This window comes from Trachinotus anak, unplaced genomic scaffold (genome assembly GCF_046630095.1).
Source record: "Trachinotus anak isolate AG129_WGS33_773 ecotype Australia unplaced genomic scaffold, CSIRO_AGI_Tana_v1 ptg000005l, whole genome shotgun sequence".
Classification (NCBI taxonomy): domain Eukaryota; kingdom Metazoa; phylum Chordata; class Actinopteri; order Carangiformes; family Carangidae; genus Trachinotus; species Trachinotus anak.
In genome coordinates this window covers 7,038,775-7,065,047 of record NW_027273856.1, presented here as the reverse complement: position 1 = coordinate 7,065,047, position 26,273 = coordinate 7,038,775, and the positions used below count along the sequence as shown (strand labels likewise).

The 26,273-nt window shown below is 42.8% G+C and overlaps 3 protein-coding genes across 3 annotated transcripts; 2 read left to right on the top strand and 1 right to left on the bottom strand.

Moving 5' to 3' along the window:
- The first annotated feature begins 10,159 nt into the window (after window positions 1-10,159).
- Window positions 10,160-14,270, top strand: grpel1 (GrpE-like 1, mitochondrial). Its single transcript, XM_071478089.1, has 4 exons — window positions 10,160-10,304; window positions 12,127-12,274; window positions 12,741-12,822; window positions 13,176-14,270. Exons 1-4 carry the CDS (start codon window positions 10,237-10,239, stop codon window positions 13,520-13,522), a joined length of 645 nt encoding a protein of 214 aa, XP_071334190.1. The 5' UTR covers window positions 10,160-10,236; the 3' UTR covers window positions 13,523-14,270.
- Window positions 14,271-14,720: 450 nt separating this feature from the next.
- On the bottom strand, window positions 14,721-22,191 carry tada2b (transcriptional adaptor 2B). The gene is made up of 2 exons (XM_071478087.1): window positions 21,922-22,191; window positions 14,721-19,995 (listed from the first exon to the last, which is right to left on the bottom strand). Exons 1-2 carry the CDS (start codon window positions 22,189-22,191, stop codon window positions 18,784-18,786), a joined length of 1,482 nt encoding a protein of 493 aa, XP_071334188.1. The 3' UTR covers window positions 14,721-18,783.
- Window positions 22,192-22,200: 9 nt separating this feature from the next.
- Window positions 22,201-26,273, top strand: cfap184 (cilia and flagella associated protein 184). The gene is made up of 3 exons (XM_071478088.1): window positions 22,201-23,219; window positions 25,379-25,726; window positions 25,838-26,273. Exons 1-3 carry the CDS (start codon window positions 22,443-22,445, stop codon window positions 26,162-26,164), a joined length of 1,452 nt encoding a protein of 483 aa, XP_071334189.1. The 5' UTR covers window positions 22,201-22,442; the 3' UTR covers window positions 26,165-26,273.

Sequence of the window (26,273 nt, the reverse complement as noted above, 5' to 3'; positions counted from 1 at the left end):
TCAGCTGGGATTGGCTCCAGCCTCCCCCCATGACCCTGTACAGATAAGCGGTATAGGTGATGGATGGATGACTTGTGGGGTTTGACTGACATGGATTTGTGAAGACCAATACTGACATTGATATATTTGGATATTTTGTATCATTTTCTAACACAGCACCCTTTTTGATGAGTTTATAATTTAATTTGTTGGTGCACGTGTGTGAAGACGCTGGAAGGTCAGAACTCACATCATACATGGGGAATCTGACTCCTTAAATTGGGCCGACACTATGTTAGTTGGGTAGACACTATATGAATTAAGCTCAGTTTTATCCCCAGATTGAGCCAAACAAATATTAAAATTGACCTGTATTTCCAATAAGATCAGCTTTCGCTTTGATGCTCAGTTTGATGGGGTTGCAACACCTCATTAATTGCTCAAGCATTCAGTGATCTGGCTTTTGGATGATTGAATGGAAATATTAGTCAATGTCTTGTTGTTTACCAATGAATAACTTACCTATATTATAAGAAGGCTGGCCAACTGATGCCTACTGTACCAGCCAGACAGCTACTGTTACCACCAGTCAAAAAAACAGAACGCATGCACAACGGATAAACAGAAACACACTTAAGTCAAACTTAAGTCCAACAAAAGTCAACAAGCCTGGTCATCCCACATGAGGAGGGATACATGTGAGAAGACTTGCAAAAACAAGGTCATAAGTTGTTAATAAATGGATTCTGGTTGACTTGTGCTGGGTCTTTTATAGAAAGCGGGTTAGAAAGTGTAAAGCATGCTATAAATGACGTGCTTGTCAGAAGACCTCTTTACTTTTCCAATATCAGAAATGAGGTGGTGCATACAACACTTTCTATAAGTTTCTGAAACAAAGAATTCAACAAGCACCTTCACGTCACATCATTATTTCTAAGGAGGTATGAAAGTAATGAAAGTAATTCACATCATCAGGGGCAGTTTGGGAGTCAGTAAGATATTGACTCAGCAGTCAGTATCCTACCCAGGGACACTTTGACATGCAGGGGATGAACCATCGACCTTTTGACTAGTGGACAACCTGCTCCACCTCCTGAGCCACGGCGCCCTCACATCATTGTGGTCACTATGGTTAGTGGCAGGCATACTGGACCTTGGTTGTCATGGTCACAAAAATAAACACGCAAATTGTACCAACAGCAGTGTACCTACCTTCTTCACTATGGTTACTACCGACAGTCATGAGTTGGTTAGGTTTAGGCACAGAAACTACTTGCATTAATAGAAGTACTTCCTGAACATAAGTCGATCTTTGTTGTCATGGTTACAATAATAACAACAAACATTTATGGATAATGGAAACAATATAAACTGCTACTGTCACATGGGAATCAAACACCGCTCTCCTGTGTCATATTCATCCATCCACCCCAACCTCCTCCTGACGTGGACTTTGTCGCTCTATAAACTACGTTGCAGCACTTTTCCCTTTGCTCCCGTCATAATTACTACGACCGCTAGATGTCGCCTAGCAACAGAATGCAACTATGGGTCATAATAACGTGCTGCACAGACGTTTTTTTACAGGAAAAAAAAAAACAGCAATTAGACTGTTATGTGAAAATATACTGTAACTCCACAATTATACACAATTATGTGCAATTCCAACCATTTAAAAACCCTTTAGTATCTTTAATGGTTGGAATGGATGAAAAAAACAAATTTGATATCTGATGCCGAACTAGTGAAAGAATGAAAGAGTGAAAAAATGCTGACACAGCATTTTGACCATGACAGCACAATTTACCTCTCCAGTAAAACTCAGCACAAGAAGAAGTTCTGTTGTCACACGATGATAAAAGCATTCTACCACACTTTGGACGGCTTCAGCTCCATTAACTTTCAACATCCTTAAACTCTGTTCACTGCAGCAATAAACACATCGGAGCAGTTTTGTTCTGCCAGCACTTGATGGAAATTTATGCTTTGGGAATTCTCACAATACATATCCATTTGTCAGATTTCCCCAGAGAGCCAGTCCACTTTCCACCAGCCTTCCCGCCCACAACTCCCACTCAATCAAACAAGCAATCCCTCTGGGGTTTTGTTTTCAACAGACCTAAACATCTGAGCCTCCCAGTGCCCCCCCCCCCCACCACCACCACCACCACCACCACCACCGCCACTGCCGTGGACCCGAGCTAGGCCATCGGTATGCACCGTGCTGTAACCACGCAAATTATGACAGATTTGTTTACAATGCAAAGCAAATGTCTTAATTGTTGTCAAGGGAGGGTGGGAAGGAAAAGAGGATGGGTGGAGGTGGGAGAGGGGGTGGAGGGAGAGTGTGTGTGTTGGTGGTAAATAGAGTACAAGGGCTAGCATGCTTGTCTAGGGGGGATGAGAGGAAATGATGCACTGTCACATCAAGAAATGTAGCGGCGGATTAGAACTCCCACAAGTTGTTCCATGCTTCAGGTTAGCCAGAGTCTTCAGCTGGAGTCAGAGGAGGGTCGAGTCACAGGGGAGGCGCCATCTCTGTTTGTGTTTGTACGTCTATATTTTAATGTCCTCACACAGCCTGTTGTTCTCAGTTGGTAATATAGGCATAGGATAATTTAATGATACATTTCATTATAACACAAGAGAGGTTGGACAAAGTCAATGTTTTCAGACTTTGCTCCAAGTCGAGACACAGACATTTCAAAATCAAGACATTTTAAGACCCAAACTCTAGTCTGTAAAGTAAACTTTGTGTTTTGAGTCCTAAACAAAGTATTATATACATTCATCAAATTTAATACCAGACTGACACAACTGCAGGGATCCAATTTTTATTCATATTCCTTCCCTTGTGTATGTTAATTGACATTGGCATTGACATTGGCCTTGGTGGAGCTCTGTGCTCTACTGAGTACATTTTCAATTTTTTTGTTTTTGGCAGATTAAAATTAAGGAGCTATATCATTAGAGATGATAAAACACTCATTCCAACCATAAGAGACCACAGACTGTAAAGAAAGATGGATATAGCCTCCCTGACATCACCTTTAGGTTTCTAAGGAGAGGTTTTGAAGCTCAGAGTGAGCTGCTCCGCCACTGCCACTTTGGCAGTGCCTGACTCCACCCCTAACTCCTGGCTAATCCAAAAATGGGCGAAGAGGTGGGACATTTGGAGACGTGTCACTTTATTTAAGAACATCTCTGGTATATATGAATATTGGGTATCTATGTTGTTGTGTCATGTTGTTGTGTGTTCCTGTCACCAGTCATCTCTCCGTTAATGACATCTCACGAGGAACTGGAGAAAAAAAGTGCGCCTAATTTAGAATTCCTGTCAAGTAACCTAAGAAAATGTTTAAAATAACATGAAGACAGCATTAAGGTCAAGATGAAGTTAAGGATGGAGATAGGGTGTCAGGAATAGTAAATGGGGGCTCTCCTCTACATACTCTCAAGCAAATATAATGTAATTTTCCATTTTAATTCTTAATGTTTTCTGTGAATAAATGTAGAGTCAGAAAGGTTCCACACACTGTGTACAGCTCCCAGCAATTTTGAAAAGCAATGTTTCAGTCTTTGAGGATCTTCATCAGGCACTGTCAAATCACCATCACAAAGCAGAACAGGCATTATATGGACACAAAGACATTCAAAGACAGTCAATACTTCCCGCAGGCTGAACCAATCAGAGCAGACAACAATGACTGATCGTGCCGAGAAAGGACAAAAAACAACTTGAAACATACTGTAGACCAAGTTCAGTATGAAATACAACACATCCAAAGTCAAGCCAGATATAAATCATGAGTCACATAATTCATCCAAAACAGACTGATCATAAAAAGAAAATACTTAGAAATAAAAAACAGAGAAACTACTATATAGAAAAATACACATAAAAATAGAAAATAGTAATGTTATGTGCCCAAGACTTTTTGGATTGCACACCAGGTGTATTTCATAATAATTCCAACCTGCAGGTTGATATTTTGCTATTGTGGCTCTTGTTTATTGGAGTTCAAGATAAAGTTGAGATTAATTCTAATGTAATATATTTTCTAGCAACCTTTAAATCCCAGGTGCATTACTGAGCCTAGAGAAGAAGAACAAAAATTATATTTCATAAAGGACGTGCTGAGAACAAATCCTTTTCATTTCACTGCATTTCTTCTCTCTCCATTACACAGGGTGATGGGCTGTAAAGAGAGCGGCGGTGACATGGTCTCTTTCTGCTATGCTTGCTCCCTGTTTGTGTAGCACCTGTGTGTGTGTGTGTGTGTGTGTGTACATGGTAGAACTGTCTGTGATGCTGCACGCCTTTCAGGGAAAGAAGAAAATGATGAATGAAAGTCCTTTTTGTTGTGCGCTGTCCCGTGGATGCCACTAACATTAGACAGCCTCCCTCCAGGCCACCACTGTGTATTGCCCGTGTTCCTCCTGCCACGTCTCATATGGGCTGAACCACTCCGAGGCCATTCATTAGGACACTGCAGTCAGGGGAGACTTCATTCTGAGGGAACAAATACATCTTTTTTTTTTTTTTATCGCCATATGCACGAACAAAAGGAGACAAGTGAGAGATGTGAGCGCGTTTGGCCATCATGATGTCATCATATTTCAAGAGGGTGAGGCTGTGTGTAGTATAGACCCCCCCCCCCCTCGAAGGATGTAGACACTGGTGGTGGAGCTTAATGTGTTTGAATGCCCCCTGCTGGTGGTCTGCACACTCTGCCCGTCTGAAACTGTGGCAATCATCTGACCCAAGTGAGCTTTTTCTCCTGCTCTGAATCTGATCCATGTAAACAAGCGTCCTCTTGGTAATACAGTGAAGGTCTTGTTAGTCTTGTTGGATGAGAAGTGAAAAGGCTCAGAGGGGATTCCCTGAACATGAATAATTGAACGACCTTGAATATGCTGTCTTCTAGTTTGTGCAGGAAAAAAAAATAACTTTCAAACAATCTGTATCCACCCACCCGCTCTCGACCGTTCCTCCATTACTTTGATGTGAAGTTTATTTTGCTTCGTGCCCTCGTGTTTTCTCTCACTGTCGGTGTCTGCGGCCCTCACTCATTTGTGTCTGCCGTCCTTCAGCCTCCTCCTCCTTCCTGCTTTTATATATGACATCGGGTTTAGATGCGAGTTATTGCAGCGTCTTTGGTAAACAAACACACAGCTCTGTCTGCTGCTCCGTCCCTAAGGCTGAGCGCTCACCATGGCCACCCATAAGGAGTGTAACCTTAACCCAATAACCACCCAACAAACGTCATGTGTTCCCGGGGGTTAAACTGGGTGTTGTGAGGAGGGGGGGGGTCCTTTGTCCAAGAGATTGAGCAATATGTTGGTGGGGTCGCAGGGGGTATTTTTGAGGTGTTTTTGTATTTCAAATTGAAATGGCCAGATACCATAAGGGAGGGGCGAGAACATGTCAAGTTTACCAAGGCTTGTAAATATACTGAAAATGCTTGCTACTAGTACTAGTAATCTATAAAAGTTGTGAAGTTGTTGTAGAATTCACCCCAAATATCTTTCTTTGCAGTCTAGTCTCATCAGGATCCATATGCTATTAGGTTTACTGGGAGATTTCATGAATACAAGTGTGACATGATGGTATGATATTGACAGAGACAGAGCTCAGCTCCAGCAGGGCGCAGTTTGAGGAGGCAGAGCTCAGCTATGGCCCAGTTTAACCCTTGCGTGTTCCAGGCTTTATAAAGCATCTCTTCTTCAAGTGAGGCTGAGAAAAAGGGACAGGCTCAGTGAATGAAATGGGGATTAGACCTGTCACAGCAGCGTTTTCAAACATTCCTCTTTAAAAGTAAGACAATACAGATGAAAATGGAGATTTTTTTAAATCTTTTTTTTATTTTTTGAGATTTTATATTTCAATTCTACTGAACCATTGCAGCCTATATGAATAACAAATATCATTGCAAACAATCCTAGTTGTACATTTATACTGTACAGCAGCTGCACCAAGTATACGACATAAAGTTATCTTAACACAACATTGTAACTTCAGCAAGAAGTAAAGACTTACAAGGTCAAGAATGAACTTACAAGCTCAACTTTTATGCTCCACCATTCTCTGACCTTTAAAACATCCCAAATCTTCGATCCAGCCTTATATCTGCATTCTACCTGCTCAGGCTAAATTCAACTGGCTTGAGAGGCATCTCAAAGGTGTTGGACAGTGTTAAGGTCAAGCTCTGTGCCCGCCAAGTTCCTTCACGCCAAACTGGGAAAACCATTACTTCATGACCTGGCTTTGTGCTTTGGCAGGAAACAGGAAAAGGGACAAACACATACATATAGTACGGTATATAAGTATGGCAAACTATATGTACCTTCTCTAGCTTATAGAAATGCTTGCCAAGTATGATTAAAGCTTTTTTGCGACAGCTTACACACTAAAAGTGAATGTTCAGGCAAAAGGATCAAAACCTTCACTTTTGAAATGATGTCTTAAGCAAAGGAACCAAAAGTACAAAAGCATTTTCTGTTTTTCACTTTGTTCTCAATTCTACAACACACACTTGCAAAAACACTACACACTTTTTCTTACATAAGACTCCACATACACACACGCCTGAAAATACAGAAATGCAGAAATTGAACACCAATCAGTCTCAGTCTTAGTGCTACACATTGAGTAAGTTTCTGTGAGAACTTTGAAAATATAGAAGCAGTGAGAGCGAGAGCGAGAGGAAGAGGAAGAGGAAGAGGAAGACAGAGAGGAGCTGGAGGATGAGGGAGAGAACAAAGAAGACCTGGCGATAGACGGACACATGTTCCAGATGACAGTAGCACCAGTTTGGTGGACCGTGTCACAGATCATGGCCTGACAGTGCCTGAGGCTGGGCAGAGCGTTCGGCCCAGCCTCAGTCACAACACGACAGCCAGACATCAGGACTGGAGAACAGGTTTTCAACTTCCTGCTAGACTGCAGCTTTCAGTGTATCGGCTCTCTGCCACACCTTGTGTCAACTCCAGCTGAGGATTGAGCAGTTGTACAGGTTCCAGTGGAGAGGAGCAGTGTCGGAGTCAAAGACCTCCACTATGAACATGTGCAAGTATCACTGTACTGTCGAGTGTGTGTAGAGTGTGTTGCCAGTACATTCAGACAATGCAGCATGTCTGTGGGGGCATCTGCATATCTGACACAACCCACCACCGGCCCCATCCTTGTGTGAAAATGTAGACATCCTGTGTTTTTTTACTCTGGAGTTACTTTCACCGTGTTCACATTTCATTTAGCATTTCCTGTTACACAGCGTCCTTGACTCTGATGCAGCTGCAGCCTTCTGGCAAGAAGCCTGAGAGAGGAGATGTAAAACTACATTAAGGTGGTTTTTGGTTCTTAAAACCACATATATATCTTCTTATGGAGATCAACACTTTAAATAAAACCCTGGAAAAGTGTAATATATGGGACCTTTAAACAGGGAATAGGTGAAATTGGAACAGCAGAGGCCAAGTTTTAGTTTTAGTTTTAGTCTCTAGGATTGATCAGGCTCCAAAATCACTGGATCCTACATTTCCTATAATAAAATTTGAGAGAAAAGTTAAAGCTTCTCTCAAATGGTGCCAGTGTAAAGCAGCTAAGCTTCCGTAACCACGCTGCCTAAGTCACTTTCCCAATAAGCACAAATCAAAAGGAGTTCAGTAATGACAGATATCAAAGTCCGTCTCTGTGAGGCCTCATCAAAGCAGAAACAGAGATTCATGCCTCACCTCATGAAACAAACGAGGAGGTGCCAACCTGTCGGCTCTGCTAGCTGCAAAATGAAGGAGTAATTTGTCTCTTCCCTTCCCCCCCCCCCCCCAACTGAGGCAGCAACTGTGACATGTGAACAGGTGGAGCCAGGGAGCTGGGAAGGAGCCAAGAGAAATGGCATGCCTATCAATTAGCTCCGCCTTGTCAGATGTACGCTGAAAGAAAGACAGAGACAGGAAATGAAAAGTAGATTGGAGCATGTGTGTGTGTGTGTGTGTGTGTGTGATGCAAGGTTTTTGTCATCCATAGCTGATTAGTAGACAAGACCCAGACAGACTGACAAAAGGTCTTTGAAAGAACAGACTATAACAGGGAGTGTCAGTGAATGCTGTGTGGAAGACACAGGCAATTTGACTGTCTCAACTCACATAATGGATCCATATCTGCATACTTCACCAATGCAACTTCCCAGGTGGAGTTCGAGTAATAAAACAGCATTATCAGTGGCTCTAATTTAACTGCTATAAAACAATAGTGACTTCAGTTAACTCCTCTACATGCTCATATGGGTCTTTCTTGGAGAAGCTGCCTGTGATGCACAAGAAGTGATGCATCTTATCTTTCCAGTGTGGAAAGTTGGAATAATCAGTGGAGGAAGCGGGTAAAACAGGACTGCTACACACAGAAACCAAGACGCTGTATCCAAAAAGAATTCCCTATGTGCTAAATAGTGCACTGTATTTCCCATCCACACCATTTCACTTGAGTGTCTGCGTTCTGAATGTGAGGGTGAAATGGAGCATTGGATTGACAGGCGGACTGACGCAGCGTCAGCAGTGACGCGGTGTTGTACAGTCGTGGTGAAGAGGGAGCTGAGCCAGAAGGTAAAAGCGCCGATTTACCAGTCAATCTACGTTCATACCTGTGGTCATGAGCGTTGGGTAGTGACTGAAAGAATTAGAGTGTGGACACAAGACGCTGAAATGAGTTTACTCCATACGGTAGCTGAGCTCGCCCTTATAGATAGGGTAGGGAGCGCAGACATCCAGAGGGAGCTCAGAGTAGAGCTGCTGCTCCTCGAGAGGAGCCAGTTGAGGTGGTTCAGGCATTTGATCAGGATCCTCCCAAGCACCTTCCATTGGAGGCATTAAACTGGTAGGACACAGTGGGGAAGCTGGGGAGACCATTAATCTCATCTGACCAGGGATCACCTGCAGATGAACACAGAACTGGAAAGCAATGGAATGGATGGATAGATATTTACATTCTGTACGTTACTTCCACCAACTGTTGATCGGTGGAATAGCATGAAAAAGGCAGCAAGATTTTGCATCATCCACATGCATCACTGTGCATATGCACAATATAAGCAAGCAGAAACATTGCTCCATACTAGCTCCTACTAGTGGTCAAAAACTCCACAGGGTACCTTTAACTTTGAGAAACTGTTGTTTCTATAGGTGTAACTTGCTCAACACACTTAACATAAAGATAATATTTCCCAGAATACAGCTCTGGTGGCAATAGGCTTAAGATTAATTTAATTTTATAGTATGTTTTACCACAGGCAAAATCAACAGTATTTACTCAAAGTGGTGGTTCGATGTACTGATTATAAAGATTAGATCAAATGAATCCTGGTGGTGACTTCTCATGTGCTGCCTGCTGCTTCCCTTGGTGAGCATCAGAAAGAGTGAATTTCTCCTGCAGGATAACATTTCAAAGCATAATAAAACAACAACAACAACAAAAATTAAAGGTGCAATACATATGTATTCAACAACAAGGTGGTTTCAGTATCTAAAGGAAAACACTTGACTGGAACCACCATTCACTTTCAAACTGACTGACTGGTCTTAAAACAGACATCAAGTTGTAAAAGGTTGAACAGTTGTAGCGTTGTTTCAGATACTCATTAGTAGTTTAGTATAATGCTATGATAATGCACGTTTTCAAAACCGGAGCTCAAACCAACTTAATTCCATGCTTTTTGACAGATCTAATTCCACTGCTCCCCTCACTGCCACTAACTGTGTCTCTTGGATGTGACAATAGACAGTAACTTTTGTCATTTACAATAATCAGCAGGAGTACTAAAGTACTGACTATACACTTGTAAACAGTCAGCTGAATAACATAATAATAATTGATCATGATGAATCTACTGTACATTAGATGCTTTTATGCTTCTATTTATTGTATGATTTTATTTATGATGTGTACTGATGGTGTTCACGACTGTTGCAAACCAATAAAGACTTTCTATCCATCCATCTAACCAAGGGGTGAGTAACCTTCTGTTTGGTAATTCTTAAAAAAAAACACTGTCCTTGGTCACATGTGTAGCTTTCACCTTTAACTTCAACTCAACCAAACTACCTCTCGTCAGTAAATTCTTCTCTGAATCTGATTGGTCAGCTCAGAGAGGTGTTCTTCTTACTGTCTCCTGATTGGCTCAACCCGCACGCCGCTGCCAGCAGGGTTGTGCGTCCCGTCAGCGTGCGCTCCAAGGAGATCTTGCTTGCACAGTTACTCGGAAGATGGCGAGCCTGTGTGCCCGAGCCGTGAGACAGAGCTACTCCCTGGCAGCTTCATCGGCGCTGATACGGTAAACAGCGTTTGTTATTGAAGTGTGACTTTTGTAGAAACGCTTTCGGCGGGGCGGTGCTGAGCTGCTGTTATCATACGGCTGTAGCCGGCTAGCAACGTTAGCTTTCGTAACTGACCACGGTCTCCTAATGTTTGCCTTTGTGTGGAAAATACAGACAAAATACAGTGTGTTTGTGTGTGCTTGTGTGTGTTAGACACGGCCTGGTTCACACTGAGGTGTATCCAGCGCGGTGGTGTCAGTCACTGTTAGCATGTCATTTCCAGAAACACAGGGGAGTGATGACATAACGTGAAATGTCCTGACTGATGAAGAGAGGGATATAGGCCGTCTGTGCTAACCTGATGTTCGGGTTGTCCGTTTTGTGGACGTGTGTGTGTGTGTGTGTGTGTGTGTGTGTGTGTGTGTGTGTTTGTTTATCAGCTGAAATGCGCTGTATAAAGTATAAACTTCTATTAGTGCTTCATGTCTTTTCTCATATGGAGAGAAAGCCGATTCAGACTCCATTCATAAACCGGCTGATTTATCGCTTCCTGTGTCGTGTAGTGACGTGTAGTGTCCACTCTGATAATTCACGACAAGAACTGGACAGTCTGTGAGTGGAGTTTGGCGTCACCATGTTGTGACACTACTCTGATACTAGAGATGGGTGATGACACACGGTGAAATAGGCCACAACACCATTTACAATGATTTCTATAAAGTTCCACTTGAATTTAGTCTAAAGAAGTGAGCTTTTGTCCCTGGATGACATGTAGGCTAGTTGCACAACATTCTTACTCAGTGTTAACTGGCAGCTGGACAACTGGCAGTGGTTTTAATTGAGCTGTCTGATACCATCAATTAGCAGGTCTGGACAAACAGCTAAAATACCCTGACGTCTGTAGAAGTTAAATATATGAACACTTCCCTGTAGGTGGGTTGTAAAATCTCCCACAGGTGGTCAGTTTGGGTTGACATCAGGTGACTGTGTGAAAGCCAAAGCATATATTTCTCAACAGTCTGTATATAATATATACTGTTATGAATACAAGTTAATGGTTTGTTGAGGACTCAGGGCTGTACTGTGTGCACCACTGTTTTAACAGTATCCATTAGTTTTCACCCTTTATGGATGTTGTTACAGCTGTTATGTTTAAGTGCCAGTGCAGTTGGTCAGTCAGAAATTGCACTGCACCTCGCAATGGGTGTTGCGTATTATTTCTCTGGAAATGTTAGGGCTGCAACTAACAATTATTTTAATGATTGAACAATCTACTGATTATTTTCTGGAATAATCAATAAATAATTTGGTCCACAAAATATCAGGAAACGGTGTTTTCAATTCACTCTCATGGAAAACTGAGAAGAACTGATAACATTCACATTTTTTAAGCCGATTCAGTGAATTTTTTTCTGTTTCAGTTAATCGTCTTAATTTTCAGACTAATCGTTTCAGCGTGAGGAAATATAATATTTGAACAGATACCTGCATTCATTCAGATACATATATCTGATGGAAAGTGACAATAATCAAGCTTTGATACTAGATAATGCAGACGTGAAGTAAACAGTCCGTGAGGGAAGATGAGAAGGAAGTCAGGTTCTATTTACTACGCACAATATCACAATAAATCAGCTGAAATACTTGGCACACTGCAGAGATGCTTGACTTTAACACGGTTAAAGTATATCCAAGTCCAGACAATGAGTGCACCTACATTAGAGTTTTATCAGTTGATTTGGGCTCTGAATATTGGTTCAGAAGATAACTAAAGCAGGGAAGTGAGGGGGCAGCCACCAACGCTCGACATATGACTTATTTTGTGACCTTCCCACCCAGAGCGTCGCCACGGTTGTTATGTACGGCCACCCAGCAGAAGAACGGCCGCGGGTCGGAGGAGGATGCGGAGAAGCCGGAGCCGAGTGCAGCAGAGAAAGTCCTGGTGGAGGAGAAGACCCAGCTGGAGGAGCAGCTCAAGGACATGACAGTAAGTCTGAGTTGGCTGCACACAGGTGGAGCTGACGGGTGTGGTGTGTTTTACTGAGTAAATCACTGCGTCTGCTCTGAATGCAGAGATACTGATACAGATACTGTGATATTTACCTTCTAACAATACTCTGGATAATGTGCCATATATAAAAACTACTACATACTTAAATATGAGGAAGCTGTAGCTCAGGGGAGTGGCTCATTTAATAATCAGAAGGTCAGTGGTTTGAATCCCGGCATGTTAAAGTGCCCTCGGGCAAGACACTGAACCCTGAATCATATGTGTATGTGTATATGTTTTTAAAATTCAGGTCCATTTTATTAATAGCACCTTTACAGAAGTACTTAACAGACATGGTAAATGGTTAGTTAGTAGGTTTTTAGCCCTAAGCTTCATTAGGTAACAGCTGATGTTGTGTTGTTGTGTTTTTAAACCATCACCTATGTCTCTCCTATGTTTCCAGGAAAAGTACAAGCGAGCCTTAGCTGACACAGAGAACCTCCGAACGCGGAGTCAGAAGATGATCGAAGATGCCAAATTATACGGTAAAGACCTCTCTCCACTCGAATTTGCTAACAGCTAGCTAAGGTTGCACCACCTAACAAGATCCTGCAGACATGGAACCTTTTTTTTCTACATAAATTATTCTGCAGTTGCATATTTTAACCACCAGATGTCACAAAAGGGCAAACTTTAACCTCATTATTAAATTGTGTCTTTATGACAGTTTTTTATTATTTAAAACTTGTACTTGCTGTGATCAAATATTAGAATGCACTTGATTTTTTTTTTATTTTTGTGACAAGCTTGTATTTCCAGTTTGAACATGCATACTTTTTTTTTTTACTCTTGTTATTAGAGCATGTTGAATAATGTTCTCTCTTCCTTCCATGACCAGGGATCCAGGGCTTTTGTAAGGATTTGCTGGAAGTGGCTGACATCTTAGAGAAGGCTACGGAGAGCGTGCCCAAGGAGGAGGTGACGAGCCAGAACCCTCACCTGAAGAACCTGTACGACGGCCTGGTGATGACCGAGGTCCAGATCCAGAAGGTGTTCACCAAGCACGGGCTGGTCAAGCTCAACCCCGATGGGCAGAAGTTCGACCCCTACGAGCACGAGGCCCTCTTCCACGCCCCTGTGGAGGGCAAGGAGCCTGGCACTGTCGCCATGGTAACCAAAGTGGGCTACAAGCTTCACGGTCGCACCCTCAGGCCAGCGCTGGTTGGTGTGGCCAAAGCCCCTTAGAAATGATGATGAAACTGTGACAAAATGGGATTTGTTTCGTAGCCTGGGTGATGGGTGACCTCAGGTACAGTAGACTGGTCACAGCACCCTGCCACCCTTTTCCCATGGGTCACTACCCCTCCATCCCAAGGTCGCCTCCAAGAGATGGGAACCCAGCTGAAATGAACTTTATACCGGGACATATCCATCTGTTCTTAACAGATAAATAACAACCTTGTCTGGCACAGGACAGTCTTTACAGTGAAGTTTCAGTTTGTCATCACATGAGTCATTTCAGGCAGTTATTGTCAGAGATTGTTTAAAAAAATGCCCCAGGTCACAGGCAGAGGCTTTCATGTCTCCTCATGTTGCCATAAATGTTAACTGGAAGAGAAGCAGTTGAAATCATTCCACACTTTTGTTTAAAGCTCTAATAATATTGAACTTTTGAACTTTACTCCTCAGTTGTCTTTTTGTGTTTGAGTTTCAGTGTGTGTGAATAAAGCTCCTAACAGCACTTGAGGATCTGAGGAAAGGCTGAGATTTTACTTTGTACTGAGGTGGGCTTTCCAAGGCCTGTGGAGTAAAGACATCTGTCTCTGGTTCAGGTCAGTCAGCCTCAGTCTCAGTCATGTCCCTGTGCCACAGTGTGGCTCCTTCGGGTTTGACAGTGATGTAACAGCTCTCTGTAAAACAATAGAATAATTATGTATATGGGCCTTTGTCCAAACTGTCACAGCATCAGAATAAACTGATCGACTTTGAAAGACTTGTTGGTTTTAGTGTTTGTCTTTTACACATTTTCAAATAAAATAAAATACACTCCTATTTTGAGAAAACTGAAAACATAAAACTAAGGGCAATGCTATAAGTAGTTATGATCAAAGCAAAAGGCTAATTGAGTTCCACCTTTTTTTATACACTAATCATTGTAAATCTAGACTTGAGTCACTGTTCTGTATGAGTGATGCCCTTTTAACAGAAACCTCTGATATATATGGGAATCTACTGTATCTTGGATACTAAGTTGTCCATAAAGTTTTAAGCTCCTTTACATGATCATACTCATGTTTCTTACTAAGTCTTGTATCCTAGAGCAAAACACTGAGTAACTGTTCAGACTTGATCCACATTTGCAGCTTGAGAACCGAGCCCTCTCCTTGTTTTTCCTTCTAAGTTCACAATAGCTACAAAGTATTGAAGAGGAAACAGGACTATGTAGAATTATAAAGTATTTGCACTTTTAATACATCTCCATACATACCTTGTCATGTGCAACAACAAAGTAACGGGACAGCAAAACAGCTCAACAGTATCAGACTGGTAACAAGATTAAAGACAGCTCAAAAGCATGCCGTCACTATACCCAGAGCTTCAGAAAATGATTCTTTGAAATCCAAAATCATCTTTTTAATAACAAAAACTATAAAAAAAATTTCCATGACACAAAATACTGTACATTTCACAGGTCAGTAATTATACTTTCTTTTTCCAATTTATCTTACAAAACTATTCACATTTGGTGACAGAAAGTAGGCACCCCCACTCCCCCACAAAAGACATTCCCCCCACTGGGAACAAAACAAAATGTATTTGCCATATTTTCCTTTGTGACATTTACACCGAAACATAACACTTTGGAACATCTGGTTGCACATACAGAATGACACCACTGTCACTGTGGGGAAAAAAAGTCTGTCACAACGTGACATTAAATCAAAGGAGAAACATCAAATAGCTTTAGCTGACAGTACAATGTCATCGCTGTTTGGTTTATCGGCTGGAAATTAGCATCGCCTTTCAAACACTCTGAGTCAGATGGGATTTTGGCCCTAAGAGATGACCTGTGACCTGAAAAATGATTATTATTTCTGATTTTAACAACACCACAATGCCCCCCCAGCTTCAAAATAAAAGGCCTGGCCTGTTATAACGCTAATGATAAATGCATTGAACTCCAACCAACACAAGTTAGCAATGGGTTAAAGTATAAAGTGAGATTTTCATGTTTTCTGATCATAAAGCAGGTCTAGATTCTATATTAATACTGTGAAAGTCTCAAAGCCTCAGTCCACAGAGAAATGCACACAGCCTGTATTCAGAAACTGAGCCTTAAAACCAGCCGTCAGGACTTCTGCAACTTTGTGATGTCACAACAAAGCAGTCACTGCCCTCATCCACACCCCAAGCCCTGCCCACCTGGACCCACCATCCAACCTTGCAGGATTTGGTTTCTATGAGTGCTGACCGGAAATCTGCTAAATTTTTATTCAATTACACTCTCTTCTGATCGGCTGACTGACCAGTTGTCACTAGAGTTCCAGAAAGAAGCCTGAGAGGGGAGATGTAAAACTACATCGAGATGGTTTTTGGCACTTGCAGCTGCAATACTGCAAAAAAAAAAAAATTAATGCACTGGAGCTGAACCACTATGAATTTTAGAGCAATTAATTTTTTTTACTCAATATATTCAGTGTTTTTCACATACTTTAGATCTGTGGTGTTCTAAATCATGTACCACCCAGAGACATATACCAAACAACAAGCTGAATATCAGGGAATATTTTTCTTAGTGTCAACAAACCTCAACTAAACAAAAAATTAGTCTGTCCTTTAACACTTCCTGCCATGTCTGTGGCACTCAACACCAATCCCACAGGTTCAATGGAAGACATAAATATAAACTTGAAGTATTGAAGTATAATCTTGAAGTATAAATGAGGCTTTTTTTTTTGAAAAGCCTCATTTATGATCAAAACAGCTGGGCAATGTAGTTTTTAGCAAATGTTCTTCAAACAGTAACTAATTGTGCATTTGTTAGGGATTAGGGATTTTCTTTGGCAGATTAACACACATTTGGTGAGCAACCAAGTGTTTACGCTACCAAGTTTTAAATAGTGTTTGGTCAACAATGCTCTGTGGCACAGAAGGATGAGATTCAGGCCTTGGATACCCACACCAATACTTGTTAGTGGGATATATTCTTTTTTTGGTTTGGGTGTTTTCATGGGATTAGTTGACAAGAAGATAAATACAGAAATCAGCTGTAGTATTTGTCTAAAATGCCACATGCTTTGGAACACCACACTACTGAAATATTACTGATTTATGACAATAAATGAACATTAACACCCTCCACAGCTGATCCACAGTCTCTGGGCAGAACCTGAAGCTCTTAGATGCAACAGTGAAGAAAAGGGCGTTCACCAACCACAGAAAAGATAATGCCCACCACTACAGAACTAATGCCACTCATGACTTTGCATTTCAAAAAAAAAAAAAAAAGTCTTATTTTCTAACAGCCAGCAAAGGAGAAAAGAATGTGAATCTAGCACATAGTCCAGGTAACATCCACAGATTTGCATGCCTTTCTTCTCTTGAATTTTAACACTACTGCTCGTGTATGTGAAATAACTTCATTTACATTTAAATAGCACAGTAAGAAGCACTCAGCTCAGCTTGCAAAAAAAATCTAACAAAGCAGGAAAATGAGAATGAGTCACCAGTCTGCAGTTATGGTTCAAGACAAAGTGAAGTTGCCTTTGAAAGACTGAGGACAGGCTCCCAGAGAGGAGGCCAGGGGAGCTGTGTTAGACAGACCATCAGGGAGGCAGCATGCATGTGTTGGTGTACAGACTGTGGAAGCTCAGATGCATGTATTTAGGAGGAACAGTGCTGTTTCAGTGGACAGGGGGTGTATTATAAGCCCACCATGCATACACTCTTGGTAAATAAGAAACCATAATCTTGGAATCTTGATTGGTTAATGCCCTTACACATTCAGTGTCTTCACTTGTATCATACCCAGTGGAGAGGATAACATTTAAAGCTGTGCCACACTGCACTATGATTCTGTAAAAAGTGAAATTGTTTGGGCCAAATTACAAGGTTGAAATAAAATACAGGATTCTGGAGCCTGATAGTTTAAGGCTCCAAATACCTATTTTCTCAATCTGCTTCTTACTATGATCCTACATGAAAACACCGTTACCAAATCCAGATTCTTACCAAATCCAGATTTGGTAACATTCTGCCACAGTTGTGGTTATTTCACAGATGTGATATCTGCATTCCTGTTTTTACAGAAATGGGCGGGGCTTAGTTGGAAAAATGTGATGCCCGCGCATCATGATTTGGCAACGTTATAATAGAGAACAGTTCTCACTGATTATCAAACCTGATCAAACCACACCAACACAGTTCTGATGAAGCAGATACACCGAGTTTATGAGTGTTACACTCTTAATAAATGATACCTCAATATGTTTGTTTTTACTTGTGTTGTTGCTCATTTAGTGAGACTACTTGTTAGAATGTTATAGAGAAATCCACTAATGCTCTTACTTAAATTAACATTTTCAGGATCCTTAAAAGGGGAAAGTTCTGCATTTTGAGCACTCTCTGATGGACAGACTGTTAAATGGCAACACTGCTTCTACATTATCTCTTCATATGTCTTTGGCATTTCTTTTTATTTATTGGCCAACGTAAGACCCCATACGATGTATCTGTGACAGGCCAATATAGACAGATTTATCAAATTAGCCAACATATTGATCTAGCTCCATGTTGATGCTTCAGTCAGCCTCTAATACAAATTGCCTTCAGGCAGCAGCAAGTGCTCAGACAAGAGAAAGCAAGACGATGGGTTTCTTTTCTTTCCCTTGTCGCCAGTAAGAAGGAAAGAAATGAGAGTTTACTTATGTTGCATAACTATTTATAAAAAATAAAGGCCTTAAAATATTAGAAAATTCAAATAGCTACTTCCTGCTGCAAAGTTACCAACAAAGATGAAAAATATAGGTAATAAATCCTGAAAAGCCATCTGCAACCACAACAGTGACTTCTGAGAGAGCTGTAAGTGTCAAACATTTCCATTTCCTGTAAACGTGATGTTCGATTTAAAATATTAATTTTCCACTTCTTCAGTGAAACTGTTGCAATAGTGATACAATATCTCTGCAACTACATAACACTTGTTAGGATTGTAGTTCTCATTATGTAGTAACAATTTGGACACAAAGTACTGTGAACCCAGAGAGCTGTATTCCACCCATCCCTTTCCAGATGCAAAAATATAGGCTGATTTTTGTTCCTAGCCCTGGTATGAAAATATACTTTTTTTTCCAGTGGGGTGTCCTCTTTCTTTGCAATGTACATATTCACAAGGCCACCTTTGAAAAGATGGTGAAAGCCAGTAGTTTTGTCCTGCTTCCAGAGCTAATAGCAAAATCAGCTATCAGCAAATATAGACTTATTACTCCCTGATTACAGGTGCGTCACTAGGAGGCGTCCCGGGATATCCAGCCACTTTCTGTGAGGAAGGTGAGAATGCGCTTCTTGAGGACCTTGTCCAGGTAGCTGGGCAGTCGGCTCTTGGCCGGGATGCCTTGCCTTTTCTGCAGGTGATCTTTGATGATGATGGTTTTGACAGTCAGGTAGCGAGCCGGGCTGAGGTTGAGAGAGTTACACAGCACCTTCTCCCGGTCCGACAGCAGCTCAAAGCCCGTCAGATTCTCAATGGCGGCAAACTCGCCGTCTTTACCCTCTTCTTTGATCCCACCTCCTACCCCTAACCCTCCTGCAATGCCTCCTCCCCCTCCCGCTCCACCTCCAAGTCCTATCCCGGAGCCTAGCCCACCCCCTCCTCCGCTGCCCCGTTTGGAGGCGACCACACTCTTGTTCTCCTTGCGTTTCTCCCGTTTGTGGCGCGCTGCTTCATACTCAGCAGACTCCTCCAGGCGGGTGATGCCATTGCGGCGGTAGCGCTGCAGCTCTCGCACCTTGGCCCTCAGCAGACGCTCTTTATGTATGTTCTCAAAGAAATCTTCAAATTCCCGATGGGCCATGAACTGGCAGAGCCCCCTCAGTCTGACCCGCTGCTCCTTCTCCTCCTTGGTGATCTTTCTTTTGGGCGTACTTGGAACAGAACCCGATGCTGCTGCTGTTGTGGAGCCTGATCCGATTCCGCCACCACCAGCCCCCACCCCGCCCACACCTCCAGCAGTGCCTATGACTCCCAGTGCTCCTGGTTTGTCCTTCTCCTTGTCTTTTTTGTCTCGGCCCAGGAACACGGGCACGAGATTGTAGTCTCTGGCAATGTTCTTCCGTCTCTGGCGTTCTCTGAGCTTCCGCACATACATGTCCACGTGAGCTCGTTTCATCTCAATTTCCACATCCTCGTCGTCGTAGTTCACAGAAAGCCCGCTAATGAGCTTCTCTGCATCCTGGTCGTATTCAATCTCGTAGTCGTCACGCAGCGGCATGTACCCCAGCTGCTGCTGCTCAGCTAGGCTTATGTCCAGTGGGGGGAGAGGGGTGGTGAGGCTGGGCGACAGGGGCCCCCCGCTCGGGCAGGTGTGGTCGGTGACCCGGTTGGGAATGCTGTCAGGGATGCAGGCCTTACCCAGGTTTCCGTGGATGTACATGGTGACATAGTGCTCCATGACTTCCTGAGGAGTACGGGACGCTCCAACGTGAGCGGCCATGTCCTCCTGAAAGACACAAACACCGAGTTGGTACTAATGAGGATAGTGGAAGAAACAGAAATGTAAGCTATTCACTACACAGCCAGCACTCTACTGTAACAAAAACACCAAACATTCTCTGGTTCCAGCTTCTCTAATGTGAGGATCGTCTGCCTGTCCGTACGAAATATCTTTAAAATTTGAATACCCAGGCTGTGGGAAACTCAATATTTATATAGTCACTCTTTTCATGAATTTAAACACAAACTTAAATTTATCTACATGCAAGCATAGAATTAAACTTATGTGGGAGATAAAAAAGGGAAATTCCCTGAGGCTTCTCAACTCTTCAGTGGTAAACATTTAAGGTATATCTACAGTTTACCTCGTCATTATTTTTGGTATTTTAATATGTTATTACCGAAGTCTTGAATTGTAATCTCGTAGCACTTTAAGGTATATTTTGTTTTTCGTTTACCTTTAATATTTATGGGTTCTTTTTTGTTATTTGAACATATTTTATTTATGTGACAGTGTTTTTACTTTTCAGTGTTGAATTTTCCTGTGTGTTCCGCACTATGAGCTCCCAAGATAAATTTAAGCTACAGCCTGTCATTCTTTGTGACATTTTTTTATTGAAATATGCTCCAAAACACATCTTAATGTGGAGAGATGCTGTCAAAGGCTTCTGTGACCCAGCAGTGCAGAGATACTCCCCGGTGAAGCTCCCTTCAGGGAGGGAGCTCACGGCTGTAAATCAACACGTGAACACACCTCATTACTCCTCTCGTCCTGAGGCGTCAGGCTACTATTAGCTGCTGGAAGGTGTCACTATGGCTGACTGGCAGGCTAGCAAACTTCTGATTCCTGCAGAAGCTGAGACAGCGACCACGCTGAGGATGCAGGTGAAAGGCTAGGTGAAGTGTAACAGAGCAGGAGGAGGGAGGGGCGGAGTGGTTTGCTGAGTCTTGTGCTAGAGCTGAGACAATTTCCAGAACTCCCATATTGTGCCTTTAAATTAAGTTAAATAAATGATGATTTACTGTTAACTCGAGTTTAAATGGATGAACTGTTTCACGAAACAGTTTCTCTATAATTAGTACTATACTGCTTTGTTTTTTCAGTAAATTTTCTTTCAAAAATTACAGACCTATAAAACATTTCCCTACTTTCTACTAATGTGTAGGCTAATCAATTATTTAGTAAAGTTAAAGCAGACAAATGATTATAAAATAAAGGTCAAATCAAAAAGTAAAACAATGATTGGCTGCAGCCCTAAACCAGAATCAGCTGCATGCACTGGTAAATATTAACACAATTTCCATGAAGCTCACATTAGTCTAATGCAAAGGGATGTTGTCATACATTCAATTTATAGCGCTTTACAAATGACCGTACAGCATATTGCATCCACTATTATATATAAACTGAGAAAAGGGACTCAGTTTTAGTTCAGTAGAGTTTTTTAATTGATTATAATTTGCATTCACACTGTCTCTGCCCGTCTCCCCTGGACTGCTGGTGGGAGTGACTCCTGCTGTAACCTCCGCTCACGGTCTATTTGGAAACGTTTTCACTACAGTCGCTATTATTCGGTAAGTCATTATTCATGAGCTGTGAACCTATTAACGCCTCTCTGAGCTTCAACCATATAACTTAGCACTCTTCAGAATTAGGCCTGGAACTGCTCTTCTGCATTAGAGGTCAGGACTCACAGAGCTTACAGTATATCCCACACGTATTTAATGCTCGGTCCAACTTTCACGACAGTGTGCAGGAGTCTGACTGTCGTTTCCCTCCCGCGGCTCGTTACCGCCGCCGCCGCCGCTTCCTCGCTGCTTGCTAACTTCTGCCCCTGGCGTTTAGGAAGCAGTTTTAATGGAACTCGTGCAGGCGTATATGTGTAGTGGGGAGACGAATTAAGTTTAAAAAAAAACTTCAACAGTGATGTACCCAGTTTCCAAATCCATACTGCTCGATAGCATCGAGTAGCGACTGCTCTTCCCTGCTGGTCCATCCTCCCTCTGCCTCGGGACCCCAGAGAGAGAACCGACCGCCGTCGACTTGCTGGTAGCCGTGCCATCTCCGGTGATTACCGATCTCTGCGCCCGCCGAGAAGCACTCCGGGCACAGCTCGATATCAGGGCAGTCGGTGCAGCGGAGCCGCAGGTTTGTAACATCTGCAAGGCAGTTAACGCAGTACTTTTTCCCCAGGTCGGCCATGTTGCCTCGCTCCTGCTTCTTGTTGTTGGAGGCAGAACTGCGCCTGCGCACCGCCGGCCTCGCAGCGCGACCTACTCACTGCCTGCTTTTTAATATTAATGAGCATGGGTCAGTACGCCTGTGATTGGCTCCCTGGTCCCAGTTTCCAGGACAACCGAAACAAAACGAACCGTTTCATTGACTACAGAAGTGCAGGAGCCTTGTATTTATAGACAGCTCGACATACTTTGAGTTTTCCTTTCAATGAAAAGATGGACGGAGAGGCAGAACATGACAACAGTGAGAGGAGGAATGACAGAGAGAGGGAGGAATCAGAGGACTGCAGTGAGAGGAGCAACTCTCCCATCAGTGTTCATGGAAGAGAAGAAGAAGGTGGCCCAGCTGAAGCCGGTGCCTCACATCAGCATGAAGGAAGCTCTGTAAATATAAAAGCCAGTGAGGAGCCCCCTGTTGAAGGAGCCAGGCCTGAGCCAGAAGAGAACAGTGCAGATGAGCTCCCTGGTGTTGACAACCTCACCACCAGTCCAGACCTGGACGCCAAGCTGAATGAGGTCAATGAGCAGCCACCGTCCCATGAGGACAGTGTTGTTTTTGAAGTCAGCAGCAATGATGACGATGGACCTCCCAGACTGCATCTGGAGACCCCGGAGAGAGAGAGGACTACCAGTCCTGCACAGGAGGAGGAGGAGAAGGGGGCTGCGGAAGAGGAGTTCACTGCTGCATCCGCAGAAAATGAAGACATCATCTGTGAGGAATACACGCAGGTCCTCAGTGAGCTGTGTGAGGAGCGAGATAAAGCCAGCCACCGCGGCAGCCAGCTGCAGATGAAGCTGGCAGAGTACCTGCGCAAGAAGACCAGGGACGACACACAGCTGGAGCGGGAGGTGCCGGTGTCAGAACAGCTGCAGGAGTATGAGAAGCACATGAACATTCTGGCTGAGGTGAAGCAGCAGCTGACCGCTGACTCAGAGGCAGCCCTGCAGCAGGCGGAGGAGCTGAGGTTACAGTCCCAAGAGAAGGTGGATAAGGTTGGTGGTGTTGTAAGGACCTGAGCAGATTTTCTGCATTGTCCTAAAGATTTGCTGACACTAATTTCCCAGTATTTAGGAGCAGAAGAACTCACAGAACAGCTAGAAGGAGAATTACAACAAAAAAAGAAGTTGAATATCTTCAAAGGAATCTAAGGAGAAAGACCTCACAGTATTTGGCACAGTTTGTAATTGACAGGTGGTTTCTGGGAAACGCCACTGTGTGAAGTCTGATAAATGTCCTCAACTGATGCCACTTAAGTCGTTGTGGGTTGGGGCTTAAGATGTGAAGATGGGATGTGGAGTTAGAGAAAAGTGAGTTCACCAAACCTTTGTAGCGTGCTCCTGCGTCTGAGGCTACATTAGTCACTACCAACATAACACATGTGAGTTTCTTGCCTCTGTTAAACAGAGATCCTGCTATACTGACATTAAAAAGAGCCCTCACTATGCCAGCTGTCCCTTTTACACAGACATCAATACGGCTGTGTGACTATCTCCACTGCCCACTTATTGCCAGAACAGCAATGCTAATCAATTAAAACCCAAATTATCAGAAAAATGAACATACATCAGCATGGTAAGAACTACCTAAAATGATAGAAACCATCTATGGGAAAAATGTATTTGATGTGTACTTTGTTTTGTGAGCCTGGTTCATGTCCCAACCACTACCGTGGAGGAGGCAGGTTCAGGACCTATACTGCAGCCAGCCACCAGTGGGCGATCAAGATGTGTTGGCTTCACTTTGGTAAACTGTGATGTCGTCCTCTCCTTTAGATGTGGTTGGTTTATACCCTTGATACAGAATGGCAGGGTGGAATAAAGTAAAAACAAATCAACATCAGTAACCACAAGTTAGCTAACATTATAATGGCTGCTCTAGCTGGTCATTAGTGAAAACATGACATGTAATGTTATGTAGCCATGAAGTTATTTGCACATCAGGGAGAGGAAAAGCCAGTTCTGAGTCGAGCTGTGCCATCTCGCATGCGGCCGGTCCCTGTGCCTTGGTAAACGTAGGGAGTGCCAGCAGTTAAGCTGGGAGGAACTCACATGCACCAACACGCACATGCACTAACATGCACGCACTGCCGGACTGGACACCAAAACATAGAACAAAGAAGTTGTGATTGCAACACAGACAGAGGGGGTATGACTTCATTCTCTGCTCAGGACGTCATTACTACACTGTATTTTTTACATGGAACATAGTTGTTTGCTGATATGATATTAATTATTATATTTATTATTATTAAAATCGTTCAAACTGTACATCGAGAGTCCAACAATGTTAAAAGCATGCAATGCTAAATCTGGAGAAATGGAGTATTCCTCAAAGATCTGAAAACAAGACTTCAGGGACTGTAAATTGTCCCCTATCTCTGCAGGAAAAATGAGTACAAGGGGTCTACACATGCTGCTATGCAGTGAGCTGGGTGAATGTGTCATGCATACTGAACTGTGCAGACACTACTTTCAGCACTGTGCAAACAGGAATGCATTAGAAGCAAAGAAAATTCACAAAATACAGCTTTAGAATCTATATCAATTTTGGTAATTAAAATTACAACTTAGAGCGAGTACTCTTAACCCGTTTTACCCCACTGGTAACAATTGTTGCCAAAGTGTATCACTGTCATTTTCGACTCACAATAAAAAATCTCAAAGGTACTAATGCAACTTTTTCCACTTATGTGCTAGTAGACAACTTAGACAAAGGTTTTGATTTCTAAAAAATCGTTTCCAAGTGCTTCCTATCGCATGACATCATCTGCTTCCTGCTCCTTCTGGCTGAAGAAATGGCGGATGCAAATCTTTTCAGAAATTTCTTATGATTTTCCCCCCAAACATATTTATAATTATTTAATCATTCAAGTCTCTAGAGTAAAAAAATTGTACCTAGGATAAATATTTTTTTGTTCATGGGCTTATTTCTATGAGTGGCAGCAATTGTTGCCAGTCATAAAAATGCTATTTTTCATAAGTACAAAATGGAAAAAATAAATACATAACATGATTCAGAGGGACTCAACTGATAAAATGATATGCCTTACAACTCTGAAAAAAATCTGGGCACAAACGGGTTAAAGACATGCTTGCTCCCTGCAAGCATAAACATAGATAAACACCCAAAACTGTCTTATCTTCATCCTCAGGTGGAAAATGAATGGCAAGAGTTCGTGGCACTGAAGGAGCATGTAGCTGTGACAGTGCTGAGCCGATGCCTGGGTAAACAAGCAGCTCAGGCCAAAGTGGAGTCGACCCTGGCAGCAGAGCAGCTCCGGCAGGACCAGCTGATCAAGCTGCGGCTCAAGCACATCAAGTTGAAGATGAACATTCACAGGCTGGAAGCAGAGCTCAGAGACGAGGAGGAACACAGCAGGGACCCCCTCCAGCTCCAGTTTGAGCAGCTGCAGGCTGCAAGGCTGGAGCAGAAAAAGCAGACTGAAAAGCAAAGTGAGGAATCATTAAAGTTGCAGAACAAGATCAGCAGCAGCTTAGAGGTAAGTTGAAGAATCAACAACTACAGATTGTAATTTCTTTGGTTGCTTCATGAAATATGATTTCCAGTTAATAGGTAATAGTCAGCACTGTACTTGTTTCTGCTGGATCAGGTCTTGTCAAACGTAAAGGAGAAGCTGTTCTGGAACCAGATGGAGGTTCAGTCCAAGCGAGAACAGCTGGCTGAGGTGGAGGCCATAGTGGCCAGGAGGAGAGACCTCCTGACCAGGACCAAGCAGGCACGCAACAGCCTGCAGAGAGACAACCTGAGGCTAAAGGAGTCTCGTGGATTGCTGGGGAACAGGGTCCTGCTGCGGGACTTTGAGAACACTGTGGATGCCTCCGACCACCTGGAGGAACGACTGGAGAATCTGAAGTGCCGGCAAGCTGAAATGGTCTTCAGCTGTGGCAGGTGGAAGAAGAAGCTGGAGACAGCTTAATGAATGAATGAATTTACAAGGTGAAATAGGACTACACAATACCAACTCTGAAAGAAGCCAGGTTAAACAGACAAGGAGCGATCAGACATGAAAATAAGTATCAGGCCTT

Excerpts from the sequence above, each read along its gene's own strand:
- grpel1 (XM_071478089.1), top strand. The coding sequence starts at position 10,237 with ATGGCGAGCCTGTGTGCCCGAGCCGTGAGACAGAGCTACTCCCTGGCA. Across the intron at positions 10,305-12,126 it reads GCTTCATCGGCGCTGATACG|AGCGTCGCCACGGTTGTTAT; the intron begins GTAAACAGCGTT and ends CTTCCCACCCAG. Across the intron at positions 12,275-12,740 it reads AGCAGCTCAAGGACATGACA|GAAAAGTACAAGCGAGCCTT; the intron begins GTAAGTCTGAGT and ends CTATGTTTCCAG.
- cfap184 (XM_071478088.1), top strand. The coding sequence starts at position 22,443 with ATGGACGGAGAGGCAGAACATGACAACAGTGAGAGGAGGAATGACAGA. Across the intron at positions 23,220-25,378 it reads CCCAAGAGAAGGTGGATAAG|GTGGAAAATGAATGGCAAGA; the intron begins GTTGGTGGTGTT and ends CTTCATCCTCAG. Across the intron at positions 25,727-25,837 it reads AGATCAGCAGCAGCTTAGAG|GTCTTGTCAAACGTAAAGGA; the intron begins GTAAGTTGAAGA and ends CTGCTGGATCAG.
- tada2b (XM_071478087.1), bottom strand. The coding sequence starts at position 22,191 with ATGGCCGACCTGGGGAAAAAGTACTGCGTTAACTGCCTTGCAGATGTT. Across the intron at positions 19,996-21,921 it reads AGTATGGATTTGGAAACTGG|GAGGACATGGCCGCTCACGT; the intron begins GTACATCACTGT and ends TGTGTCTTTCAG.